At 37.6% G+C, this 27125-nt stretch overlaps 1 protein-coding gene across 2 annotated transcripts; it reads right to left on the bottom strand.

Moving 5' to 3' along the window:
* Positions 1-139: 139 nt before the first annotated feature.
* On the bottom strand, positions 140-23522 carry LOC113066726 (lysine-specific demethylase 7B-like). 2 transcript variants are annotated; one of them, XR_003279219.1, is made up of 21 exons: positions 23355-23522; positions 13850-13935; positions 13520-13637; positions 12760-12920; positions 9838-9979; positions 9544-9730; positions 9021-9183; positions 7503-7590; positions 7107-7213; positions 6902-6993; positions 6558-6644; positions 5484-5729; positions 5285-5388; positions 4883-5049; positions 4211-4308; positions 3961-4130; positions 3678-3826; positions 3533-3591; positions 3116-3380; positions 2647-2794; positions 140-1008 (listed from the first exon to the last, which is right to left on the bottom strand). XR_003279219.1 is itself a non-coding variant. In XM_026238717.1 (20 exons), exons 1-20 carry the CDS (start codon positions 23450-23452, stop codon positions 2706-2708), a joined length of 2676 nt encoding a protein of 891 aa, XP_026094502.1. In that variant the 5' UTR covers positions 23453-23522; the 3' UTR covers positions 140-2705. The 2 variants fall into 2 exon arrangements, 1 of the variants encoding a protein (XP_026094502.1); XM_026238717.1 differs by having other exon boundaries at positions 140-2794.
* Positions 23523-27125: the final 3603 nt, after the last annotated feature.

The following is a 27125-nucleotide window of genomic DNA, read 5'->3' as shown; positions in this document are numbered from 1 at the left end:
ATACATATAAACTTCCAGGCCTAAACATTTAAAAGTGTTAATTTTAAAGTTGAATAAAAAAAGGACACAAAAACGGTGACAAAAGTAATTAACATAAAATTCAATATAATATTCAATTATATAAATATATATTTAAAAAAAATAATAAAGAAGCCTCATTCACTCGTATAACTTTTAATGTGTACAGGCCACATTGTACAATGGAAAAATACCAAATTCAAAAGCCTTAGCGGTGGATTACAGTGTCACAAAATATTCAACAAAATTATACAACCATAGCAAAATTGAAAACGTTTGAATGCTTTGAAAATGTCAGAGGACACTCCATAAACAAACACGTAACTGATTGCAAATTGACCAGAAAATGTAAAACACACCAGAGAATGCCAAATAAATACTGTACAAGTACTGGTACATGGTACAAAGCAAAGTTTTTTTCCTTTTATCAAGTACATTTAGATATTCATTGGGTTAAAACGGTACCAATAAAAAACTCAAACAGTGTAGTGTAACATAGCTAATGCAGGACACTTTAATGCAGTGCAGCATTTTTTTTTTTTTTTTTTTGGAAAAATACAGAAGCTCCTCCAATCCCTCAAACAAATGAAAGTTCTGAATGCAATACATGTGCACTTTGGCCCAAATCCTAGTCAAACAAAGCAACGTAAATTAAAATCTTATCAAGGAGAAATGCAACAGGTGCTACATTAATGGCATTGTGGTTTTTGTCTCTGAAATGGATCAAACCACAATGCACGAGTATCTTAGTCCACAAAACCTCGGATGATGACATACAGTAACAATACTGTGCTGGTTATAATGACCTGCTCAATTCTGTGCACCTTTGGGTTGACTGAAGCCCTTTGAATAGTTTGTATCAAAGCTGTCCATCAGAAAAACAGTCCGTATGTGAGCCCTTTGAGTTAATGAAATCAGTCATAGACGTTCCTGGATGCTTATGGAATGTGTGTAATTGCTCGAAGAGCATTGTAGATTCTGTTGGAGTTGCTGTAAATGTTATAAAAGAGAACATTTAACCAATATAGAATACAAAAGAACATCATTTTCTTTCATGGGGAGATTTACTAAGAAATTTGATATTAAGTTAGTTAATACAGCTCTTTTTACTGCCAGGACAACAAAAATTCAAAGCCAGACCTGACTTTCACAATTACATTATTTGGCATTCATCAAAATGATTCCAAAACCTTGAGCTCAAACTATTTCCTGAGGTCTTCCACACAACACCAGAACAAACTACCTCAAAATCACACACATATCTTACAAAACGCGAGGATATCGCCATATTTCAATACACGGTGTTGATACAACTGCAAAAAATTCTCTCTTAAGACTCGCTTTAAAAAAATAAATATTCTTTTCGATTCTTTGTAAAAAGACAAAGTAGCCAAATACATTTCAACATAAAAAAAAAAAGAAAAAGGTACAAATTCTCCCACGCTCCTTGGCCATCTAAAATGTCTTGTTTTCTCACTATACACAGCACCAGTTCAAACTGTATTTCAATGTTTTAGAATTTGACGAGGCAGCTGAACTTTATACTTATGGAAACAACATGGCTCTGAAACCAGATCCTTAGAATATCAGTAAAAACAGCCACAAAACAGGTGGTGACTTTACTGGTTGAGAACAAACTCACAGTTTCTTTCTTTTTTTTTTTTCAAATACACTGTGAGGTAAAAATGAAAGATTTGGACATAAAGGGACTATGTGGGCAGGTATTTTAAGGAAATATTAACTTCTTATTACACAACATGTTTGTTCTTACCCACAATGCAATACAGACATGAATGAAATTTAGAAAAACAGCTAAGCCTTTACACTAATTGGCTGTATGGCCACAAATATTTAAAAGTTTGAAAAACAGATGCATATTAAGCCCCCGAAGAACATCAAACCTCCTAAATGCTGAATGAAATAAAATTGTTCTCTTTCACCAGTAATAAATAAGTTATATATAACAGTATAGAAAATAAAAATAAAGCACCAAGATAAAGAAATAAATTAAGGGAAAACGTCTCTTGCCTCATGTGAAACGATACCTTAAAGTCTCCAGATGCCCACTAGGTGGCAACAGAGGACCAAACATAGCTAATCAAACTACCTAGCGAGCAAATTAAAATGACAAAAATGAATACAAATGTTGACAAAAATAAAAAAAATTCCCCTTAAATTTCTATCAAAATGTCAGAACATTTTGATTGACAGGTAGCTGAAGCAGTCATCCTGTGTAAATTTTGTCTCGAGGCATTAATAATAATTTTCTTCACTGGAGTAATTAGCTAGGAAAAGTTGGTTGCAATCACAAAATGAGAAGACCAAAAAAAGTAAAGCACCTTTATGAAATCGGTTCATCACTCAATTGCCAGCTTGCTTAAGATGCACATCCTCAAAACGACGCGTTTTTAGTTGTGGGAAGCATCCTGACAACATGCTAGTCTTCGCTTTTATATAGAAAGTAAACCTGAATTTGGATGCCATCTTTGAGAACTGAAAGCCTTAAAAAATGTTTTCGGTCTTATTTCCTTTCAGACGCCTTGTTACTTTGGATGCTTATTAGCAAAACGTGTTGTGTGGAGTAATTATTCCGATTAATCCAAAGCTTTTGAGCCAGTGTGTTGTCACCTTTAACATGCACGCTCAGCATCCCAAACCTTCTGCGAGTGCGACTGCCATCAATGGAACTACACAAAGAAAGGTTTGTGTCTGCTCAATTTGAGAATCTTGCCCAATCGCTGCTTTGCTGTGGCCATACCTTTCTTAGGACGTTTACCTACAAGAAAGAGAAAAGGCCAAAAAAAATTTAAAAGAGGTGAATTAAAATAAAAAAAATATATAAATAAATAGATTTTATAAAAGCTAATTTTATAAATAACATACAATATGTATTTAGAAATAAAAACAAATAAAAAACAAACACAAATAAAAATCTAAACAAAAAACAAACCATGTAAAAAAAAAAATACAACAATAAACAAAAATGAAAGAAAAAACAAATTAATACAACAAACATAAACAACAAACACGATTTACTAGTATCTTAACAGTAAAACATGCAGGTTTTGTGTTAAAATGTTCAATGGGGATGCTGTACCTTTGGTGGCCTGATTGCTGATTGGTGGGGGATTTGAAGCAGGCCTCTTGGATGGGTGCAGAGGTAGCGATAGGGATGGTTCACAGTATTGGTAGCCCAAAGTGGGACTTTCCCCGTGGGTTGGGGATTGTGTGCGACTGCTCCAAGCTTCACTGCTGCTGTTGCTGCCGCTGCCCTGGCTGTCCATGAAGTTATTGTGTTCCTGGATCCTATGCTTGAGTTTGGCATGACATCCTCCTTCTGAATCATGCTCCCGAAAGCCCTCCTAATGATAATAATAAAAAAAGACTGAACCGAGACATTGGCCATTGGAGTAAATGCCAAAACATATATCAATTTAAATTTAAATAAAATTTCATAATCTCTCCTATAACATACACCAGAAAAGGATTGGGTTTACAGAAGAACAGGGTTTACCTGTGATGAATCGCTGTCTGAATCCTGGTTCTCCTCTCCTGATGCAACCTCCTTTCTACCTGAGAATGGAAAAAGAAAAGATGCAATGGTTCAACAATATAATATTTTGTTAGAAAAAGTGCACTAAAAAATCATGAAATCTTACTGTAGTCAGGGGAGGGATGGTTGGTTCGAGACCACCAGGATTCTTGGGAACTGCTGGGATCTTCTGATGGGTGAGAATACAACAGCCCTGCCATAGACAGCATTCCCTGGATAGCATCCTCTTCTGTGCTTGGCGAGGTAGCATATTCACTGCAAATGCATTGTTACGATTGATTACTATTGCGTTCCCTCGATTTACTATTGCGTTCACTAGATTGTGAAAACCACTGGATTTCAAAAACACACAAAAACCCTAAATTGTTCTCCAGGATGTCAGCTTTCACCTTTTACAACATTTTTCAAAAGGGCCAAGCTTTTCCCTGGATTGGTGCGTATCCGTTGTGCAGCTGGAGAAACTTTTGGTTTTACTTTGGTCGTCTCCGCTCGTCTTAATCCTTTCATCTTCCTCTTCTTCTGAAGAACTTGCAGATTCTCCCTCAGAGCAGTTCTTTTTCTGCACGGATCGGAAAAGAGGATTAAACCTAAACTAGGACTCTATGCGCTTCCTGTGCATGAAGGGAAATGGCAACATACCTGTGTAGTGCAGTCCTCATCTGATTCAGAATCCGATGAGATGTCTGAAAATACAGATTTTCTGTTTGGGAGATCTGAACTCTCTAGCTTATCAAGATCTGTGAAAAAAAGGATCAGATTAGGGGCAGGGACATTCTTTTATACACTAGCTGAGAGAATAGTAATACAGACAGTTGAAACGTCGTCTTATGCAAACATCTAGTGACTAGAGTACACAAAATTGCATAAAAGGATAAATAAATGATAAAACAAATACATCTTTCTGAAAAAATGTGGATGTATTTTTGTATTTATTTTCTACGGAGCCCCGCACATGACACAGGAAAAAAATATAAGGCTAAATCGTTTGCACGATTTACTAATTCGTTCCCTCAATTTACTTAAACGTTCACATGATTACTATTGCGTTCCCTTGATTTATAAATTGTGCGCACGTTTACTAATTCGTTCCCTCGATTTGCTAAATCGTACACACGATTTAGCAAATCGAGCGAACAATAGTAAATCGAGGGAACGCAATAGTAATCCTTTGCACGTTTTAGTAAATTGAGGGAATGAATTAGTAAATTATGCGCACAATTTTTGTTTTTTTTGCATGTCTTGCTCCGTAATTTTCTGTTTATATATGGGCAAAGTTAACTGCAGTGCTGAATTTGAGACTTTTGATGGTACCTGCAAAGGCTACATGATGCTGATCTCCATCTTTCATTTCAATATCCACTTCCTGTTCTTCCGCTTTAGATACTAGTTTAATCTTGAGTAACTCAATCTTCACATATCTGGAGCCTTCGTCTTCTTTTATCCTTGGTCTTTTTTCTCCAGCATGCTGCCTGTTATCTCTGCGTGGACAATCAGATGGGGAAAAAGGACTTAAAATGACATGTTCCCAAAATCACACGACCAAAATAAGCCAAAAATTAAATAAAACGCCATTGCAATTGACTATTACCTCATAATCCTTCTAAATTTAACAATAAGTGTTAATAATGTGTCTTGTATTTGGTAACGTGTTGATTCATATGCTACAATTACTGCAGCTCCTGACTAATATATGATAATCTTGATGTGGTTTACCTGACTATACGTCCATTGCACAGCACCAGATGCAGGTGGTTGTCCAAGCTCTGCTCCACAACTGCAGCTGAGGCCGTGGAGACCTTGTTGAACTTGCCATTGACCTTCAGGTTAAATGAGGCATCCTTAAAGACCATCATTTTTTTGACTATTCTCTATAGATCAGCCTCAATGGCATTTATTCATTAATTCCACTTACCTCCTCATAAGGACCCATTTCAAGTCTTTTTAAGACTTCCTGGGTGTGCTGCTCGAAGATGTCGAGGTTTGAGGGAGCTTTAGGGCTGTGAGAGTGATGATGATGATGATGGTGGTGCTGGTCACGAAGACGTCTGGCTGTCCTGCGTGCGTGAGAACCTCTCTCGTGCGCCAACCTCGTGGAAGGACACGTAGATATTCCTTGAGATTTCATTAGCTTGCTTCCACAGTTCCCATTCTGATAATCCTTGGGTGTTTGAAACAGCATTTTAAGTTCAAATACAACAACTACAATATTAGTTCATAATGCAGCATTGAGAACTTTTTTTTTTAATCTCCAAAGAACTGTAACACTAAAGACTACACTCCAAAAATGTATTCATATTAAGACCCTTTTACACTTTACATTTTAGGTTTCTTAGGTTTGATAAATTCGTTAGAATTAAATAATTAGTACAACAACAGCCACAGTAATGACAACTAACAGAATTTTTATTTTTGTTCAATTAGTAAACTACTTTAAAGGATAAATTGCTGATATTCATCATTGCTGATCATTTTGTCTTAATAAATTGGAAAATAAAATATGAAACTAAAATCAGTAATTTTAAACACCACAAGTGAATTTAGGCATGAAAAATGGATATGATATATTAAATAATATTAGTAGTAATATTTTTTTTAATTAACTAAGTGAATGTAAGCTGATGGCAAAGATAATCTAAAATAAAAACATGGGAAATGAGCATGATCAATTTTAAATGTTCTTATTCTTATGATCATTTAATAAAAGCAGCAACAGAACTAAAAAAATAAAATAAATAACCATTTTGATTTCCTGTTTTTAAAATGTTTTTCATTTTAGCTTTTGTTGCTTTTATTTAAATAATAATTATTATTTTATTTTTTTCTGGTGTTGATTTTTTTTTATGCCTTCCTGTGGAACCTCCATTTAAAAAAAAAAAAAAAAAAAAAAAAAAGATATAACCTACAACATTATAACTGTAAATTCATTCTTTTAGACATGACTGTCCAAGCAAGTAAGTTTCAGCATGTTTCAAGCAGTCTGGCTTACCTCAAGGTACTGGATTTCCCTGGTGAGCATCTTAATGAGATGGTTGGGTCTGATATGGTCAGGGACCTCACTGGCCGGCTCTGTGACCTGGGGAAGATTAGCACACATGGCATGACAATAAGCAGTTTGTGCCACAGAGCAAACCTCAGTTTCCCACCCAAAACCACTGGCACCAGATATCGGCAACTGTGGGACACCCCCTGCCCTCATTATTCCAACATGGATTTTAATGCACAATGGGATGATTGCAGGTGGTTTTAGAGTTCATTTTAATTTAGCATTTCATCTCAGGATCTGATTTGACAGATGCGGTTTCTGGTGTGGTAAGACACTATTTCCTGCACCTCTCTCTTTAGCCAGTTCCTCAGTGCAGTAATCAAAGCTTTCACTCCCTTGATCAGGTATTCTGGAGGCAGACAGTTATCTTCTCGGGATTCTGATGACGGACAATAAACAGTAGATTAGGAGGGACACCCGGGAACATTGTGGCAGTATGCCAGTGATTTAAGTGCTCTGTATTGACATGCTGAGTGATTTAAGATGATGTACCTTTGAGAGTCTCCAGCAGATTATTTGCTACATACCAACAAATGGCCTCAAAATAAGGAAACTTAAAGAGGTCTGGAGTCTTCAGACGCCGCTCCATCTCATAGCACCTAAGACAAGGACAGAATCAGTTACATTTAAGCCACAATATATACACAAGTAAGAAAACAATATGCTGCCAACTGCTCTGGGTGAGTGTTCTTTGTGTGTGTGTGTGTGTGTGTGTGCTCACTACTCACTGCTGTGTGTGTGTGTGTGCACTCAGATGGGTTAAATGCAGAGCTCAAATTTCAAGTAAGGGACACCATACTTGGCTACATGTCACTTTTTTTTTTCCAAAGCTAACAGAGTAAATAATAAGCCTTATGATGAGGTCTTAAAGAGAAAGTGCTCGCTCACCTGAGTTGCATGCCTATGTTGAGGTTGTGGAGGAAGTTTCCTCCGAAAGCCATGCAATCCTGAGAGGTGAGAACAGCATGGATCCATCCTGCAAGGGAGGTCATGAGTGTGAAAAAACAGCTGACCGACAGATGCAAACACATCCAGACATCTGGTCTGGACTGCAGCTGTCCCTTTGCCGACAGAGAGCCATTCATATCCGCTGTACAGAAAAGCTAAACCGAGAGAGATTTCACAAAAACCACAGAAATCTTTTGGACAATTTAGACTTTCAAATTCATAGAAATATCACACCAACACCTAAACCCATGCTTGTACAACAAACTGTATAAATGCACAGAACTTTCAACATAATGGCATCCAAAAGTTGACCACTGGGTGGGCCATCCATTGCAGCGATTATATGGCTAACTGAGACCTGCTGAGCTGAATCAAACCTTCACAGTGTTTAAAACCCACTGCAGAACCCACCAAACAACCAGTCTGTCAACTACATCCCCGACTTCCCGTCTACGCTCCAACGTACAGGCCACAAGGGTCGGAATGCATAAATATACATTAGATTCAAAGGCAGAGTCCTGACAATGAGCAACCTTCATACTGTAGGTTTTGTAGACTTTTTGAAGTCTGTCTCACACCAGGGGACGTGCAGGATCTCACGGTCTTAAACTGGTCTGCTAGTGCCCTCAAAACAGCTGGGAACCAGATTCATTGAAGACCACATATTTTTAGTGTGGGTTTTCATTAAACATTCAGATTTATGATGCTTCCCATATATGATATGAAGTCATGATGATGACATATGTTCAAATTAATACTGTAACTCAAAAAAGGGGTTGGAGCTTCACTAATGAAGGATTAGTACTAGACTGGTTAACACATTGCTTAGATTCATGTGGCTTTCTGGGTGGTAAGAGTTTCTGCTCGTTCCTGCTTCGTCTGAACCTGAAACGAAGAGCACAAATCAGCCCTGGCTTTCTGTGGAACTGCCATTAAAGACAGCTGCTCCACAAAGTACAATACCAGTCCTCGAGCCAGCAACAGTTGTCAGTAAAAAGTCCTGAGATAAACATAATACTTAATTTTTGTACTACTAGCAAATACAATAATGACTGCTTTTAAGCCGGTTTTCACTTAAACAGTAGCCCCGCCCCAAACTCACACCATTGGTTAAGCCTGTTGCTATACCAGGCTGGCTTCAAGTCAGCATGAAGCTTTTCTTTTCTTCCCTGCTGTGATGTATACAGAGTAAAACGGCTTCTCAAACAAGAAAGGAAATGTAAGGCATGACTTGATTTTGTGCTTCGGAAATTGATTGGAGCATTGTCGTTTGAATTAGTCTCATGTGAATGACATGACAATACATAATACAAATAGAATTTATTTTAGAAGTTATGCAAGAAAAAAAAAATGCCATTTTTATTTTATAAGAATGCTAATTTATCATCACCATTTAATATAATCAATAAATAATTGGATTATTAAAGTGAAATTTAATGAATGAAATAATATACTGACCTGTTGGGATCAGAAGTGTTGTTCCCTGCCGCACGACACACTTGTAGCACTTGTCCACTTTCTCCCCGAAAAACACTTCACTCTGGGATGGAGATGAGCTCCACTCCTCATACAGTGCAAGGTTGGCTGGGGTGGGCTTTATCAAGTAAAAAATCTTCTCCCCCTACAGGGAAGAGAATTAAGAAGTCATTTATATTCCCTATATACTAGTTGGCGTCAAATAATTTAACCATTTGTATTTATTTATTTATTTTTAAATAATAAGGTAAAGTATCATTCATAAGTTTTGGGTCAGAAGATTTTTAATGTTTTTGAAAAAGGCCTCTCGTGCTCACCAAGCCTGCATTTATTTGATCAAAAACAGTAATAACTTTCTATTTTGATATACAGTATAAAATTTACTTTATTCCTGTGAGGGCAATTAGGCATTACTTATTTTGAAAACAGCTGTAAACTATGCTAATTTTTTTTGTCAGGATTCTCTAATGAATAGAAAGTTCAAACTCTCATAATGTGAACTTACCCATAAGACATGGTACCACACAGATGTGCCCCCAAAATCAATATGGAAGTCGGTATAACTGTCCTTCACGCCCATTAAGCAGTACTTCTGCACAAAGGGCTTGGGAAAGTAAGAGTCATCGGGCCAGTAGTTCTCCACCCAAGACATCTTCTGAGCGATATCAGGGACCACCACCAGCTCTGACATCCTGAGTGCAAGGTTGGAATCACAATGAACATTGCTCCACAACGAGGAAAAGCACCTTTGTGTTCAACAACAACAGTAACAAATTAGGCTCTTTAAAACAATACTAACTTGGTGTCTGAAAACTCCAGACTGATGACGTTGAGGACTTTGGGCTGCTGAGGGCTGTAGTAATACTTCACAAATGCACTCAGTTTCATCTTGCTGTCTGCTTGCCTGGCCACATCGATGACATCAATCACTTTGTCGCCTCCTTTAAGCAAAGGGAGCAAAGTTTAGAGATGTGCATGTGTGGGCATCAAAAGAACATAAGCCAAAAACAAATATCATTACCCAAACAAACACAAACACATGAATAAATTGCAAAAATCAACATCATTAAATGGCCATAAAGCACATTTTAAATGAAAGAATGACTGCCTTCTGGCACTAAAAAGTTTCCCAGGGCCATCTCTCCTCAGATGCTCCAGTGAAAGATTGGCTTCATTTGATGTTTCTTCACATGAAATCAGCTGATGTTTATAACGGAGACTGACAACAGGCAGGAACAACATCAGAACCCATCAGAAAGCTGCTGGGAAAAGCCTCAAACACAAAGCAGGACAGCTGGTGTTTGTGTACTCAAATGGCACCCTAGTGCATCTAGCCAGAAACAGACTCATCCCACAAAGACGACCATAAAGAGATCATTTTTTCTGGATCGACATAACTTGCAACACTGCCAATAAAAACGTCTACTGGATCCTTTATGGATTCAAATGCACACTGGTGGCTTCAACAAATATGGGTTTGATTTAAAAATCCAAGCACCACAAGCTCCAAGACTGTAGTAAGTGTTTATATGTGCATAAATTAAAGCATTTATGCTATTAATTACTACTTTTATCCACTAACAACAAACATTTTAATAGTTCTGGAGACATAAAATGTAATTATAAGCAAATGGAAATTTTGAAAAAAATAACCCACAGTGTTCAATTTTTCTGGCTGTAGAGAGATGCAGGCGAGCTGCCCATGGAAATAACTGAATTAGCCGGGCAGCTAGCCTGCAGTTAGCAGTCAGAAGTGCATTAAGGACTAAATCTTGAGCTTTTAGTCTGAGCTCCAGATGTAACGTCACTGCAGTTAACTTTAAAAACAATTTTTTTGGAAGGCATGTCGTCAGACGTTCAGCATAAAGCAACACACTTGTTAAATTATATTTAATTTAAGCTTTACCCTTTGTATGCTAAACAGAATAAATAATGGGAATGCACCAAAATTATGCAGACTAAAAGTATTCAGCCCGAAAACAAGAAATAATTTTGGGCCAAAATAGTTAAACAGGCCAAAATTATTGACTGACATTTTATTAGTGCCAATGACGATTTGAGTGTGTATTTCATGTGCACAACATGGATAAGCTACAACAGGTTAGCAGTATGGATGCACTTTACTGCAACCAAAAATTATGCTGAACTAAAATAATTCATTTGTACTTATATATAAAGAGATCATTGCCAAAAAAGCTTTATTACAACTGGTTTCATTTTTCACCTAAGTATACGAAACCCTGAACAGCATAAAAAGTTAAATGATTAATTTACCCAAATTTAATTACCTACATTTCAGTTCCAGTTTTCAGCTAAATAAAAACCTGATTTTAGTTTTGATGGATCACTGTTTAGAAACCAACTTGAAATTACTTGACCCTAAAGCCTCGTTCACACTACAAGCGACGCACAGCATCAAAGTGGCACAATCCCATTCATTTCAACAGAGATGGCGAGAAAGTTGAAAATCCTTCAACTTTATGCAAATGAAGAGCGACTTTCCTGAGCAACAGCCAATAGGAAAGAAGATGGTCTCATGTGAACGTTCTCTCAGCTCTGGCAGTGACGCGGTTTGCATTTTTGCCGTAGATAAACATACGTGATGGAAAAGAGCAAGCTCCGTTTCGCATTCATTTTTGCTTTTATGTACGGATTATATTAAATTATATTATATTTAGTCTTTTGCCTCCAATATGTTTGCATTTAGCTGCAAGAAAACACTACTAGTGTGAACGCAGTTTAAAGAATGTTGCACCTATTGATAGTTGTTGCTAAAAAGTCACAGTTGTGTTGCTTAGAAAACTGTACAGACAAGCATCTCTGACATTCCTCACAAATTCTCTGTATTGCATCTCAATAGCTAATTTTGCAGCAAATCAGCATGTATTTTGCAGAAATTAGAGAGAAAATGTCGACAATTAGCATTTTGTGCTAATATTAGAAATGTGTTTCCAGAGGAAATAGGGGATTAAGAGGTTGTGATGAATAGTTTGAACCATATTTGTCGGGTCATTCAATATTATTCAGTGTGAACTCAAGGTAAATGAGGCTACCTTTTAAAAATCAGTGAAAAAATAAACAAAAACTTAGCGGGCTGCTAGCTTAAATGGCTAAATACATTAGTAGCAGCCTGACTGAAGTTATGGGGTCACCAGAAGATGCAGCAGGAGCAAACCTTGTCATCACCTCACTGTAAGTCCAACATAATCACACTTCCATCCCCAGTGGGCCGTAGACTCCCCTTCAGGACCCAAATGGAGCAGCTGATCACTGTGTGTGTATCACGATAACAATACACTATACACACAAATGTGAGGTGTACAGGAGTGAGCTGTAACCTAAACTTTACGGACAAAGCTCAGTGGGGAAGATATACCGACTGTGTAAACAGACACTATAAGGACCAGGCTCTCAGTGAGACTAGGGCTGCTAGGCTGGTGTAAAGGAACACCACTTTTATCTGCACCTTTATTTCATTACAGGTTGATTAATGTTTGCTAAAAGGTTAGAGCCATCTGACCCACCTAAGATTAACATCTGATCTCTGCAGTGGCTGGACTGTAATGCAACTCCATTACATGAAGACAACTCTTAATGGAATTAATATTTAAACCCATGAAGCACTGCTGCTCAATGGCTATAAATGTAGAGCACAATGGGTTAAGGTGAAAGAAACAGGGTGAAAATGACGACAGTAGCTTGTTCCACTCTCCCTCCTTACCGACATAGCGCTCGACATCCTTGACAGAGAAATCCGTTGGAGGTAAGCGGAGGCCGAGCCCTTCCATTTTGTGCACAGCGATGGGATAGCGGAAGCCATGCCTTTCCAGATACCTCTGGGTGACCTGACTGCCCTGCATTGGCTGCAAGATCTCATCTCCACTGCAGATTAAAACACAGAAGTACTGATTAGAGAGCAGATCGGAGTAACAAGTATGAACTACTCAAGCAAGAATTGAAAAAACTTTTAATTAAAAAGTTTATTCTCCAAAATTCTTGAATATGCCCAAGCGGTTTAATGCATTCATGAAAGGAGTATCAATGTAAAATGCACAAATAAAATGGTTTAGAGGTCAGTTGATTTCTTTTTTTTTTTTTTTTTCTTTGAACTCAAAGAGTCCTAGAAAAAATCTATTTCTTAAGCAGCAAATCAGCATATTTACAATGATTTATGAACGATTATAAGACACTGAAGACTGGATTGATGGCTGCTGAAAATTAGCGTACAAGTGTACGTACAAGTTGTATGGACAATTCTTATGCTCCTTTCGAATTCTTTGTGGAGCTTCAAAAAACAAACTATTTCTTTAACTTTATTCCTGACTCGCACTAAACAAATGTCTAGAAAAGTCACAATAATCACTTGTTTTCAAAGTAGAAAATTAGTTGTGCCCATATGTGTAATGTGGCATAAAGAGCAGCACCAAGCGCTGGAGTGCTTTGCCATGACGGTTTTGGTTTGCCACAGCTCGCACACGTACTTGGGGAAGGTCCTGGCCTGCAGCTCCTGCACAAACACAGAGGTGCCAGCCTGCACTGGCTTACTGCCGTCATCTGGCTCGGTGTAGTCGTGTCTGTGCCAGTTTCTTCGCTTCTTCACTGTAAATTCAGGCAGAGAGAATTTATTACGGCTGGCCTCAGAACTATACCACAGACATTAGTAGACTACCACAACACCACACACATCTGTTGTGCACCACTGCTTGTTGATCACAACGGTTTAGCGGACTAGAAATACTGTGAACCCTCTTAAACCAGTTCCAGTCTCCATCTGATTAGTCTTATAAAAAGTCCAAAAAGTGGATACGTACTCAGAGATGGTCCATGGTGGACGTCACAGTTGGGACAGTGGTAAACGTCAATGTCCACAGCATGGTGCTCTTCTACCTCAACACAGCTGCAAGAAAATAACGTACATTTTTTAGTTTAAAGATTTGTACACATTAAATAGTTGTCTGAGCATAATCATGTTGCAATGACCAATGCATCTTTGATGTAAGTTCGGTCCAAATCTTAACTGTACACCTGTTTTAGCCACGTGAATAGATTTTAGGAAGGAGGACAAGATCTTGCATGACATTTAGGCTGCATAGTACAGAACTTCAATGCTAAACATAAGTTGCTAAAATGTTAAAACTATAAAAACAAGTTGCTCAAGGAGCTTATTAAAACATCCCCCACAACTGAAGAGTTCAGTGGCTTTTTGAACTAACTTAGTAACCTCGATTATCGCATATAGCACACAAACTGTAAAACGTTCCAAACCACGCTTGAAATCTAATCCTGCCAAAGACTGAACAGATTCTGCAGTGACCGAGGAGCAACTCCAGACTGGGTCATCTACGGTCAATTATGTTTAACCCCAGACAGGCCTGGCTAAACCAGAACTCCAGATGTGAGGTTACATCTGGTTTGGCTCCAGGGCACGAGACAGAAGGTGAACAGGGGAAGGGAGTGTGTTTGTGTTGGAAACAAGTGTGGGAAATGGTAGCATTGAGGGGCAATGGTGTGTCCACATCAAAAGATGTAAATCAGCCTTCCTACTTGGAAAATTTGGGGATGTGCGTTTTTTTTTTCAATGCCACAAGAACAAGAGGTATTATATAGCCACATTATCAAGAAAATAAGCTGCCAAACAAACAAAAAACATTACACAAATGTCAGTCCTTTAAAAATGTGTTTTCAGTTTTTTTTTTTGGCTTGCTCAAAAAGGTTTAAGTATAAAGTCATTTTTAAAATGAATTCAGACGTAAACAGATATAAATGTGCAATTCTGGGATAAAAAAAAAGTCAGGATTGTGAGATTTCTTCAGAATTGTGGACTTTCTTGCAATTCAGAGTTAATCTCAGAATTGTGTTTTTTTTCTGCCTCTGCTAGAAAAAAAAGAAAAAGGTAATTGTGCCTCTCTCATAATTCAGACTTTTTTCCTTGTGATTGCGAGTTTTTATATCCTAATTTAGATTTTTGTTCTCAGATTTGCAAGTTTATCTCACAATTATGAGTTATAATTCTGAGTACTACCAAGTCCAAATTGCGAGAAAAAAAGTTGCATTTATTTTTTTCATACTATGGCAGAAACAAGCTTCCATACACTTCTAATGTATATGGTATTCTCCCAATTAAAAAAGAATATTTTATATTGTTTTTACATTGCAAAATATAATTCGGAAAACAGAAAAGCACATAAAAATACGCACATTTCTTTCATACATCCCTATTATCTGTTAATTCTTTGTAAAAAAATACCAAAACACTTTCTTTGTAAATCGAAAGTTCTTATTCACATTTACACACAATTAAACTTGGATCACCAAGTTCAAATACATGCAAGCCAAGTACCAATGCTATTTGGTTTCAATGAACTGGATTCATGCAAAGCTTGGTTTGAAATGGCATAAGGGTTTTATTATCCAAAAATTAACTAGTCAAGTCAGACATTTTATATAGCGGAAATGATGCACCAATCGGAAGGAAGTGCACCACATCCACGTACATTTTTTATTTCTTCAAATGAGCCAGAACAAACTGATCTAGCTGCCACTCCAAATGCTGGCCAAGGACTTCCCTCCCTCCTTTCCTTCAGACTCTCACTTGTGACTGTGATGAGACAACCAAAAAGGACATGCAGGAAGTGACTCATGGAGATCATTACATCACAGTGCCTCTGCTCTTGACCTACAGCAGGACGAAACACTGGCTTTCTCCTCAAATCTGTGAGAAAGATTTACTCCTACTACATCGGAGTAATCTGTGGTAAGGAACACTGCGTCACTAAAAACAGATCTGACTCAAGAGTTTTTGAGGCACGATAACAGATGCTGAAACATTCTGTTGCCAAGCAAGACGGGTGAAAAGAACAGGGTGCATGGGAGAGAAAAGACCGAATCTGAATGAGTTCAGGCCTCAAGAGAGCTTACATCATGAGGGATCGGTGGGCTGCTAGTGTAATATGAAGATTGAAGCAGAAGGAGAGAATGATGCAACAAGCAAAGAAAATATGAAGTGCAATATTGTTCACAAGTCTCCACTCTGAAGAGTCAAATGATGAAATAATCAGGGTTGCAGTCAAGTACTCACATAAATAACGAGTAACTGATTACTTTTACTATTTTGAAATAAGTTAAATAGTATGAGTTACTGTTTTTCTTGATGTTTTTATTAATGCTTATTGCTCATTTATTTGTACACAAAAATGTGAAATTGTTTTATTCACAAACATTATCAACAATTGTTACGAACTTGTCTTTGAAGTTAGCTGACTATCCAGCGTTTCTTTCCTTTAATGCTGGTTTGGAAATATCTGAGAATACATATATAATTAAAGTAGATAAGCAAGCCAACATCTATAACCTTGTCATAAACAGATTCCACAAAACCTCATGGGATTTGCTAAATCGTGCACTTATCTTTAAGTGGGTGGTTCAAGCATGAAATATGATAAATAGCATTAAAGTATGAGAGGTGCAGTAACAGACTTGTTTGTTTCAGTGTTATTTTATTCATTTAAATCTTACCAGACTATTGCATTTGCTCATTTCCAAGGCTTATGCTGTTGCACTGGTATTGCATGTTTGTCAGGAGTGGAGGGGGAATCTTGACGGGAAACAGAATGTCATTGCATCTGTCCAAATCCTTTGTCTAAAAAGGATGCATATCACAACAAAACAACATGGACAAAACGTACTAGATCACCATACTGGATGATTCTTTGACTAAAAACTGACTGATTTGAGAAATAACAACACATGCAAGCCTCTAGGCACCGTTCCATCAGTATCATAAATCTGGAAGGAAGAGCCTTTAAGCCCTAAAAAGATATTGGGATTTGGCCTTAAAAGACATGAGAGCACACTGATTGGCTTTTTATAAAGACTGTGAAGGGCGAGATCCTCTTCCACGGTTGAAGAACGCTCTGACAACAGCCGTTCCTCTCAGAGCTCTTATGACCTGCCATTTATCCTGAATAGACATAGTCATTACTCAGCGGAAATGTAGGCTTCATCAGGAGATGGAACAAGTCCAAACAAACAATAAGGATGTGGCCATTTTTCTCAATTTGCACGTTTTTGGAGAAGTGCCCATTGGGCCCCCAGTAAGAGCGCAAAATATTCCTGATGGTTCCTGAGATAATAGGTAAGGGCTGGTTTTGTGCAGCCTGTTACATCAAATGTAGAACCTAGCAAGGGATTTAGTAGCAGAAGGTATGGGTTGGAAGATACTTGAAGGTTCCTTTGAAGGAGCAATTGCAAGTGCATAAACCTAACAAACCAATTAGATCTCCTGAAGGCTTAACCAATCATTCACGTAGACTGCAAGCAGATGAAAAGAATCTCCATGGTGATGGCAAGATCACAGGCAGAGCTCACAGTATGTAAGCCATATATCCCATTATGGTCTCAGAATCCCACTTTGTACAATGGTTTGAGCCTGAGGCCTCCTTGTTGACTAAAGCATGCATAAAAATTTGGAGAATTTGAACTCTAAAGTCTATTTAGTCTATCACAACCAGTCCTAATTTGTGCTACTAAAGAATTAGGAATGGGAATTGGAAGGAAATGTAATGATTCAGAACACTTAAAGGGATTGTCCACCCAAAAATGAATATTCTGCCATCATCACCTACTCACCCTCATGTTGTTCCAAACCTGCTTTACTTACTTTCTTCCGCTGAACACATTTTGTGTGGGGAAATGCTTCTTTTACCATTCCACACACAAAATTACAGATCGGATGGATTTCGTTTGAGATGATTTGATCACGCCTGCAAAAATTAGGGAAACCTCATGGTCACCATACACGTTCATTGTATGGAAAAGAGCAACGTGAAAACTCAGCATAAGTTTGGATTGGCAAGATGGTGATTAAATGATGATAGAATTCTCATTTGTTTAACCTGCTGAAAGCCTAAAGTGCAGTTCTATAACCTCAGGACTGGGTAAACGAATCAATTTTAGCTCACTTACTTGACTTTAATTTATAGTGGACCAAATTTGATGTGGAAGTGTAGGGTTTCCGAGTTGGACAGCAAAGCAGAACCTGACGATGACCTCTTGTATGTATCCAGAAGTCCCAAGCTTGAGTTACTCATCATTTAGTGGACACTTTCCATCCTGTGTGACCTATACTCTAATTACAATGACAGTCCTCTGAAATAAACTAAGGTTAAGTGCTTTGCTTGAGGGTATAATGATAGAAGAGCAAGACTAAGTGGCTGAGCAGGACTGTGAGGTGAACCCATTCCCTTTGTCTTAAAGGGATAGTTCACCCAAAAATGAAAATTATGTCATTAATAACTCACCCTTATGCTTTTCCAAACATGTAAGACCTCCTTTTATCTTCGGAACGCAGTTTAAAATATTTTTGATTTAGGCCGAGAGCTCTCAGACCCTCCATTGAAGCTGTGTGTACGGTATACTGTCCATGTCCAGAAAGGTAAGAAAAACATCATCAAAGTAGTCCATGTGACATCAGAGGGTCCGTTGGAATTTTTTGAAGCATCGAAAATACATTTTAGTCCAAAAATAGCAAAAACGACGACTTTATTCAGCATTGTCTTCTCTTCCGTGTCTGTGTGAGAGAGAGTTCAAATCAAAGCAGTCTGGATATCCGGTTCGCGAATGAATCATTCAGTTCACCAAATCGAACTGAATCGTTTTAAACGGTTCGCATCTCTAATACGCATTAATCCACAAATGACTTAAGCGGTTAACTTTTTTAATGTGGCTGACACTTCCTCTGAGTTCAAACAAACCAATATCCTGGAGTAATTCATGCACTCAAACAGTACACTGACTGAACTGCTGTGAAGATGAACACCGAGCCGAGCCAGATAACGAACAAAATATTGACTCGTTCACGAGTCAGGAACCGTTTCTGTCAGACGCGTCCGATTCGTGAACCGAGGAGCTGATGATACTGCGCATGTGTGATTCAGCGTGCAGCAGACCGACTCACAGAGCGTCTGAACTGAACGGATTCTTTTGGTGATTTATTCAGAACTGATTCTGTGCTAGTGTTATGAGTGATCATCGCAAATGACGCCATTATGTCGAGCGCAAAATAGCTGGTGAACTGTCCGAAAGAACTACTGGTGATCCAAACACCGATGCAACCGGTTCTTCACTCGTGAACGAGTCAGTCTATTGTTCGTTATCTGGCTCGGCTCAGTGTTCATCACAGCAGTTCAGTCAGTGTACTGTTTGAGTGCATGCATAACTCCGGGATATTGGTTTGTTTGAACTCAGAGGGAGTGTCAGCCACATTAAAGTTAACAGCTTAAGTCATTTGTGGATTAATGCGTATTAGAGATGCAAACCGTTTAAAACGATTCAGTTTGATTTGGTGAACTGAATGATTCGTTCGCGAACCGGATATCCAGACTGCTTTGATTTGAACTCTCTCGCACAACAGACACGGAAGAGAAGACAATGCTGAATAAAGTATTCGTTTTTGCTATTTTTGGACCAAAATGTATTTTCGATGCTTCAAAAAATTCTAACTGACCCTCTGATGTCACATGGACTACTTTGTCCATGTCCAGAAAGGTAAGAAAAACATCATCAGTAGACCGTACACACAGCTTCAATGGAGGGACTGAGAGCTCTCGGACTAAATCTAAAATATCTTAAACTGTGTTCCGAAGATAAAAGGAGGTCTTACATGTTTGGAACAGCATAAGGGTGAGTTATTAATGACATAATTTTCATTTTTGGGCGAACTAACCCTTTAAAGAGCTCCACTGCAAAGAACACAGAGGACACTGCACATCATGATGTGTGGCTGAACTTATTTGCTAAATGAAGCCAGGAAACTGTCTGCAGAAAAAAAGTCAGCAAACAGACAGTGAAGCAGCAGGAAGCAGAACATAAAATGAAGGCAACGAAAGATAAACCAAACCTTCACCTCTCCAGCTTATGTCTCTGTGAAGAAAACGACCGCCTGTCTTAAACGCAGACGAGCCCTGAGAGTAATGGCACAGGAAGCTGCATTTAGCAGAGGAAACCAGGCTTTACTGCTTCAAACCCACAAGCTTGGCCAAGACCATCACCCCAACAATAGCGGGGGACTTCCTCCAGACACAACTGTGCTGCAAACTCTTGCTTTGTTTAGAGATCTAAACACAAACACGACGGTAACTGCCACTGAAAATAGCATAGACCCTTATGTTTCTTGAGCAGCAAATCAGTATATTACAATCATTTCTGAAGGATCATGTGACACTGAAGAGTGAAGTAATGATGCTGAAAATTCTACTTTGCATCACAGGAAAAAAATTACAGTTTCAAATATCTTAAAATAGAAAGCAGTCATTTCTAATAATATTCCACAGTACTGCATTTCTGATCAAATAAATGCAGCCTTGGGGAGCATAAGAAGAGACTTCTTTCAACCTTGGTTTGAGGCGACATTCCCACAGCTCTAACTACTTTTCCTTTTCAATGCATTAAAATACTATAACAGCCCTTATCAGATATGACAGATGATGGTGGTGTTGAAATCAATAGGTTGGCAACCTAAGGCTGTTAATCATAACGTAAGCAGTCTTTAAAAAAAACCATCTGACAAACAGCTCAAATAATGTTACTAAAGACTATGGAAAACTGATATCCAGAGATCTACTCTACTTGTGTTTAGAATCATGTAATCGTATTTATGGAGGAGATATTTTCTTTTTGTCTTTTAGCAAAAGCAACTTTACATAAGATTCCATCAGATTATTATCACATAATTTTATCCTAATTGATATTCTAGTGAAACCGCACATGTTCACAGGATCATCATCATGATCAAGAATCCCTAATGTCCCATACAAACATGGGGGTGACGTTTTGACCGGGCCAATCCAAGTAACAAAAACCTGGGCTGACAAGACAGAAGTCATCTATCTCTCCTCAGTGTTTTCAGCCTCAGGGGGACATTGATGAATGGGGCTTTGAACTTGCCTCTGGGCAGAGAGGCCTCCATCAATCTTTCCTCCTACAAGCACACCCACGCACGTGCATCATGCATGCAAATACACCAATTATTCAAAAGACAGAGACGCATTGAGAATCACAGACCTCAGAACTGATTTAAGAGGATTTTCTGAGGATAAACTAACCATTAGTAACATTCCATTTCTAAGGTCACCGTGAATGCTGTAAAACTGGCCTGCACCTGACAAGTAAGGCATGTATGGGCAGCTTTTGAAAGGCTGAAACTGTACGACTGGGCCTCTTGTCATGAATATCAGGAGTTTTGTAATCCCCGGAGTCCTTCACCCCTAGTGGCTCTTGCCTCCCAAACCAGGCTGTGCATGGAGCCAGATAACAGCCAGGACTGAGTGACCGGCTAGACGGCTTAATCCCATTGGTGGCGGGCAGCAGTTCCACATGGAACCTTTGAGTAACAGAACAGAGCACATCAACAACGCATCATGAAAATTCGATTAGTCCACGTTATCAACACACCACAATGCTGTAATGCAAAGATACAGAAACCCCTTGGCAAAATTCAACATCACTTGCAATTCAAACACATAGGCCTACTGCAAGAATGCCTGAAAAGCATGCTAAATATTTATATTTTATAGTAAGGGTGGGGAATTTAGGATCTTTCAGACTGACTTTTAATATGCTGTTATTTATTCAGACCAAAGCTGTGGTGTGATTTGCAATGATTTAAATACATTTAAATGTACATAAATTGTCTATAATAGTAATAAAAGTTCCTATTTTTAATGTCACATTTATATAAATATATTTCAATATTAATAATAATCAAAATGTTAAATGTAAATTTAAATAATTTATAAAACATTTTCTCATATTTGTTAACTATTAATTTAAAACTATAATACACACCTAGCTTATCTACAACACTTATTTAATATATACATCTAACATTTTCCCCAATTAATGTGTAAAGGTTCGCAAGCAAACTAAAACGCGCCATCCAGCAATTTCACACTTATAAACAAGCAGTGTTCTTGCAGGCTTTTCGGCTATATTTATGGTTCAAGCTAATTTTATCCTGAGCATTTCACACATGACTTCAGCTCCGAGCTGCGCACGACAAACGGTACCTCTCCCTTTAAGAGGAGGAACCATATGCCCATATTTGTAAAACTAGGGATTTAAATGCCCGACCCCAGCTGTCAATCAAAAAGACCAAACAATCACAGAAGCCTAAAGCGCTGAGCACCGTTACAAACGTGACTTTCCTTTTTATATTTACTACTCCAATAAAACCTAGCAAAACCCCAAACTATACGCTACTTTTATAGCAATAAGTAATGCACATTTAACGAGAGAAATAGGGAACGGTCTGAACTAGTAAACTCAACCACACGTCTTTGTTTAGTTACCCCCCCCCCATACATCCCATTCCCCGTGTAACTTTTCATCGAAACCCCCCACGTTTCCTCACACTTCACATTATGACTGCTGTAGAAAAACCAACAAAGAAATAACTTGCATGTATTAGACATTTAATTTACGAGCTAAAAGCAATACAATTCGCAACACGGGCTGCATAAAATAAAACAAACCATTAAATAAATAAATACATAAATAAAATAAGCAGATGTTGCTCGGCAAGTGAATGTAATTAATGTTGAACGCGAATTCCTTACAGAATTCCTATAAGACTCTTCCAATACTTTATATTTTCTGTTAATGCCTCCAACAACCAGTACAGTTTATATACATTTTATTTTTTTTGACAAGTATTGAAGAAAACATCATGCACGAGTTCACTCAAAGCATGCAAGTTTCAGCACCACATCGACCGATAGTTCGTTCCAAATAGTTTCTCTCTCATCTTACGTTTCCATTTTAGTTTCTGCTGTTTGACATGTAGCACGTTGACCCAACTGCTTTTAAGTGTGAAACATTAATAAACCTTCACGTGACGTCTGACACACCACAATCTCACGTGCACTTCGATGCTGACATTTATTTACTTTTATGTGACACAAAACTACACAAGGGGTTAATGTCAGCTGATGCTCTGCAACTCCTAGCCACAAAAGCTTCTGAGAAAACCCTACATGAACCCATTTTTGCTGCTCGGATTTTTTTGAGAAGCCGTGGAAAAACAATCCAAGGTTACTGCAAAGCAATAACGAAGCTTTAACAGAGGGGTAACACGAGGGTTTATATTGTGAAAACTGCAAAGTGGGAGATTAACAAAGCACCGCGTGAAATCGCCTCAGTGCGAGCGAGCGAGCTCAACGCACGGTTTACTGACAACCCGAAGTGCCATAGGATTTCATACGGAGTATTTTGTTGCCTTTCAGACGCAGCGGATGACGAAGACACGGTTGAATTCCTTACCTGCCGTGAAACCAGTCCTTGCAAATATCGCATTCGATCATAAACCGGCTCACATCGTACGGCTGCCGGCAGACGCAGTACAGCTGGGCCGTCGCCATCTTCGGACTGTGTCCCCAAACAACGCAGCCAAGCTGGGATCGGGTTGGGCGGGGATTCCGTCTAATTATGCGGAAACAACACCGAGAGGAACGCGAAGGAGGGGCGCTGAGAGCATGCCGTGACGCCACGCATAAACACTGAGCGCGAGGCACGCCAAGTCACTACATCATTATATAATACGATAATGTCTTATGATAATAAAAAGCACTAAATGAAGGAAACGAGTTATAGATGAATAAATTAAAGTTTTTAAAGTCCATTCAGTAGATTAAACCTTCTGACGAGCGCATATTTAAAGTCAATCCTCAAAGACTAGGATTTATTATGCAAAATTTTTAAAAAGTAATTTGTTTGGTCTTGTTTGAGATGCATTTCCCACCATATTTTCAATACAGGCTGTCCAGAATTTACCTATAGAAACACCTCTGGGTTAGAATTTGGTAAATGTGTTTGTCAAACTTATGCTTTAACAGCCATCATGCATGATGGGAAGCAGACAAACAAACAAAAATCCTAAGTATATGTCATTTTTTCACTGCATTTTTACACTTTAAGATTACTTTTGTTTTATATATAAAAAAATATATAGGGCTAACATTTAAATAAGTCTGAAATGTATGTAAATATAATTTACATACATAGTATTTATTCCTTTAACTAATAAACAGTGGCTCCATTTTTTAAATAATATTTGGAAAACCTATATGTATGAAGTCATTTTATTGTAATGTGACTTTTTTATATAAAAGTTTGTTAATTTCATTATGTTTACTACATTTTGTTACTCTTGATATCTATGTATATATAATCATCATCATAATCATAATACACATGTTTTAACTCACATTTTAGGACCACTGCAATATTTTTTATTTCAACATTATATTTATGACATTACACATCAACATATATATTTTTTTAATGGGTCTGTGTAATGTCATAAATATAATGTTCAAATAAAAAATATTGCAGTTTTCCTGAAATGTGAGTATATATTATATAATATATATATATATATATATTATATAGGCAGTACAACAAATATTTACAATTAATGACAATTTAAAAATAAAGAATTATTTCATTATTCATTTTGTTTTATAATATTTAGCATAATGTTATAAGTATGGGATACCTGCCGGTCAATGAAACAATGTCACTTTAAAAATAAATGATTTAATATACTTTTATGTTGTTGCGTTGTATTCTTGCTGTGTTTTGTTGCGTATAAAGGAATAATATAGTATACCGAATAAAACATAATGTTAAATCTTCTAATCTGCTAGTCCTGAAACTTTGAGGAGAAGGTTGACAATGGCACCACCTTGTGCAAAATCTGATCATTACAGTTGATTTAAAAGCGCAACTCTCTGACTACATACACATATATAAACTGCAAGCGACGCGACAAACTACAGCGGTTCTAATAACTCTGCGACGCGGTGAAATTATCGGCGTTGATTACAAGTTTGTCGCGTCGCGTCAGATGGGGGTTTGAGGGTCGGGGCGTCGCCTTGGCTCGACCCGGACCAATCGGGATTCCGCTCAGTACTTTGTAAACAACACAGTCGCACGCTGGATGAAAACTTTACTACGAGAGGATGTCGCGTGCTGAGGACCGCCAGAAAATCATTCAATCAGGTAGGGAGCGTGTTTAAAATCTTTAAAGGTTTCTGAGCTTAAATGTTTGTCATGTCGTTGATACGAGCACTTTTTTCATCTCTGAAAGAACGAGCGCAACTAACAATGTTGGCAGACATCCGGGACGTTTGTCGGTGAAAAATAGTGAACGCTGGTGTATTTGGCTAAATCTCTGCTTTGTTGTGACACAGAGAGTAACGTTAGCTTTAGGAGTAACTAAAGGGATACTCATACTAAGGTGGTCAATTTTTTGTTCTCTATTCTTTTGTAAAAGAACGAAGCGTAATGAGATCCTTATCGTAATGATAAACCTCTTGCGCAATTGAGCCCCGGGGAGCATCGGTGGGCGGCTTTGCGCTTTGTTTTCATTATTATTTTAACAATCTTGAACTTCAGAGGTCAGAATGTTAAGTCCACATTTTCAGGGCTCTTAAAGATGTATGAAAGCAAACGTATGGTTCAAAATGTGAAGGATGTGAAGAGCAATTTTTTATCAAAGTCAGTAAGGAATTACCAATAGAAAAGCCCATTTTGTTGTCATGTGCCATTGTTTTAAAAAACATTTATTTTGTCCTTGAAATGTTGTTAATGTCAAGAAATTTGATTACATTAGTTATTTAAAAAATAATTAAGTAGTGAAGTAATTTAAAAATATAGTTTTTAATACTTTGTAAATCAAAGTCAGTGTGGAATAACCAATAGGCTAAATGTAAGAATGTGTTTTGTTGTAATGTGACATATTTTTACCTATTTTGTCATTTATTACACTTCTATTAGATATTACACAGATTTTACACTCAGATATTAGTGAAGCTTTTTTTTATGTTTAAATTAGGTTAACTTTGTAAATCAAAGTCAGTGTGGCATAACTAACAATAAGCAATAAAACCAAATAAGATTTTTTTTTGTCATGTGGTAGTTTTATTATATAACATCTTTTTATGGAAAGAACAGATTTTGTTATTGTCAAGATCTTTTACTTTAGATATTCATGATTCATCTTTTATAAGAGTTCAAAATTTTAAATGATTTTTGACATTGAGAAAGTTGTTAGTCTATTTAAGGTTTAATTTTTTTTTTATTATTTTACATTATGGTTCCATTTGACAATTTTTTTTTGTCATTAAATTAAGCCATCAAATACAGTATTTTCTATAAAATGTTTTTTTTATATATTTATAATTCCAAAATGATTACATCATTTTATATTTCTAATAATCTCTTGACTCAGGTTTAAAAAAACAAAAAAAAAATAACAATTAAAGCTGCAAGCAGCGATGAACGGGCCCTCGCACCCGGGCTCACCGCCATCGTGTGGCTTTAGTAAAAAGGTGAACGTTGAGAAATATGCATTTAATGTCCTAAATATAAGTGGAATATATCAAAGTATATCCCATATATGTGCCAATCTTACTGTTGCCAGCAGGTGGCGCTATCATTATAATGGAATATTGGCCTTCAGATGTGTTCAGGCAAGGACTCTTATCACACAAGTGAAGTTTGGGCAAGATCGGACATTTTATGCCTGAGTTATAACATCTTTTATTCCCATGGCGAGACAACGAACTTCATCACGGCGCCATGGACACACCTTTTAACAAAAACTCAAGATCTTCACAACTAAACATCACACAGGTCTTTAGATTAGACTGACCACAAAAAGACATTGATGTCATAAAATTTCTAGGAGTAGTTTGTCGCAGTGTAAATTATGTAACTTCCTGTTGCCAATAGGTGGCGCTATGACTATAACTGAATATGGGCATGTAGATCTGTTCAGGTCAAGAGTCTTATCCAACATTTGAAGTTTGGGGCAGATTGGACATTGTATGTCTGAGTTACAGCAACTTCCTTTTTCATGGCGAAACATCGAAATTTGTCAGGCCGCCATGGACCCGCCCTTTAACGAAACCTCAAGTCCTTCGCAATTTATTATTGCAAAGGGCTTTAGATTACACTGACCAAGTTTGGTATTGATCTGAATAAATCTCTAGGAGGAGTTCGTTAAAGTACAACCCCTGAAAATGGCAA

This window comes from Carassius auratus, chromosome 50 (genome assembly GCF_003368295.1).
Source record: "Carassius auratus strain Wakin chromosome 50, ASM336829v1, whole genome shotgun sequence".
Taxonomy (NCBI): Eukaryota; Metazoa; Chordata; class Actinopteri; order Cypriniformes; family Cyprinidae; genus Carassius; species Carassius auratus.
The sequence above is the reverse complement of the archived record's forward strand: the minus strand, read 5'-3'. Positions and strand labels throughout refer to the sequence as shown.

What these genes read in the sequence shown, in the direction of transcription:
- LOC113066726 (XM_026238717.1), bottom strand. Translation starts at nt 23,452, where the DNA reads ATGGCGACGGCCCAGCTGTACTGCGTCTGCCGGCAGCCGTACGATGTG. An exon ending in AAGGACTGGTTTCACGGCAG is followed by an intron (nt 13,936 to 23,354) that starts GTAAGGAATTCA and finishes ATTTTCTTGCAG; the next exon opens with CTGTGTTGAGGTAGAAGAGC. An exon ending in AACACTTCTGATCCCAACAG is followed by an intron (nt 7,591 to 9,020) that starts GTCAGTATATTA and finishes CCTCCCTTGCAG; the next exon opens with GATGGATCCATGCTGTTCTC.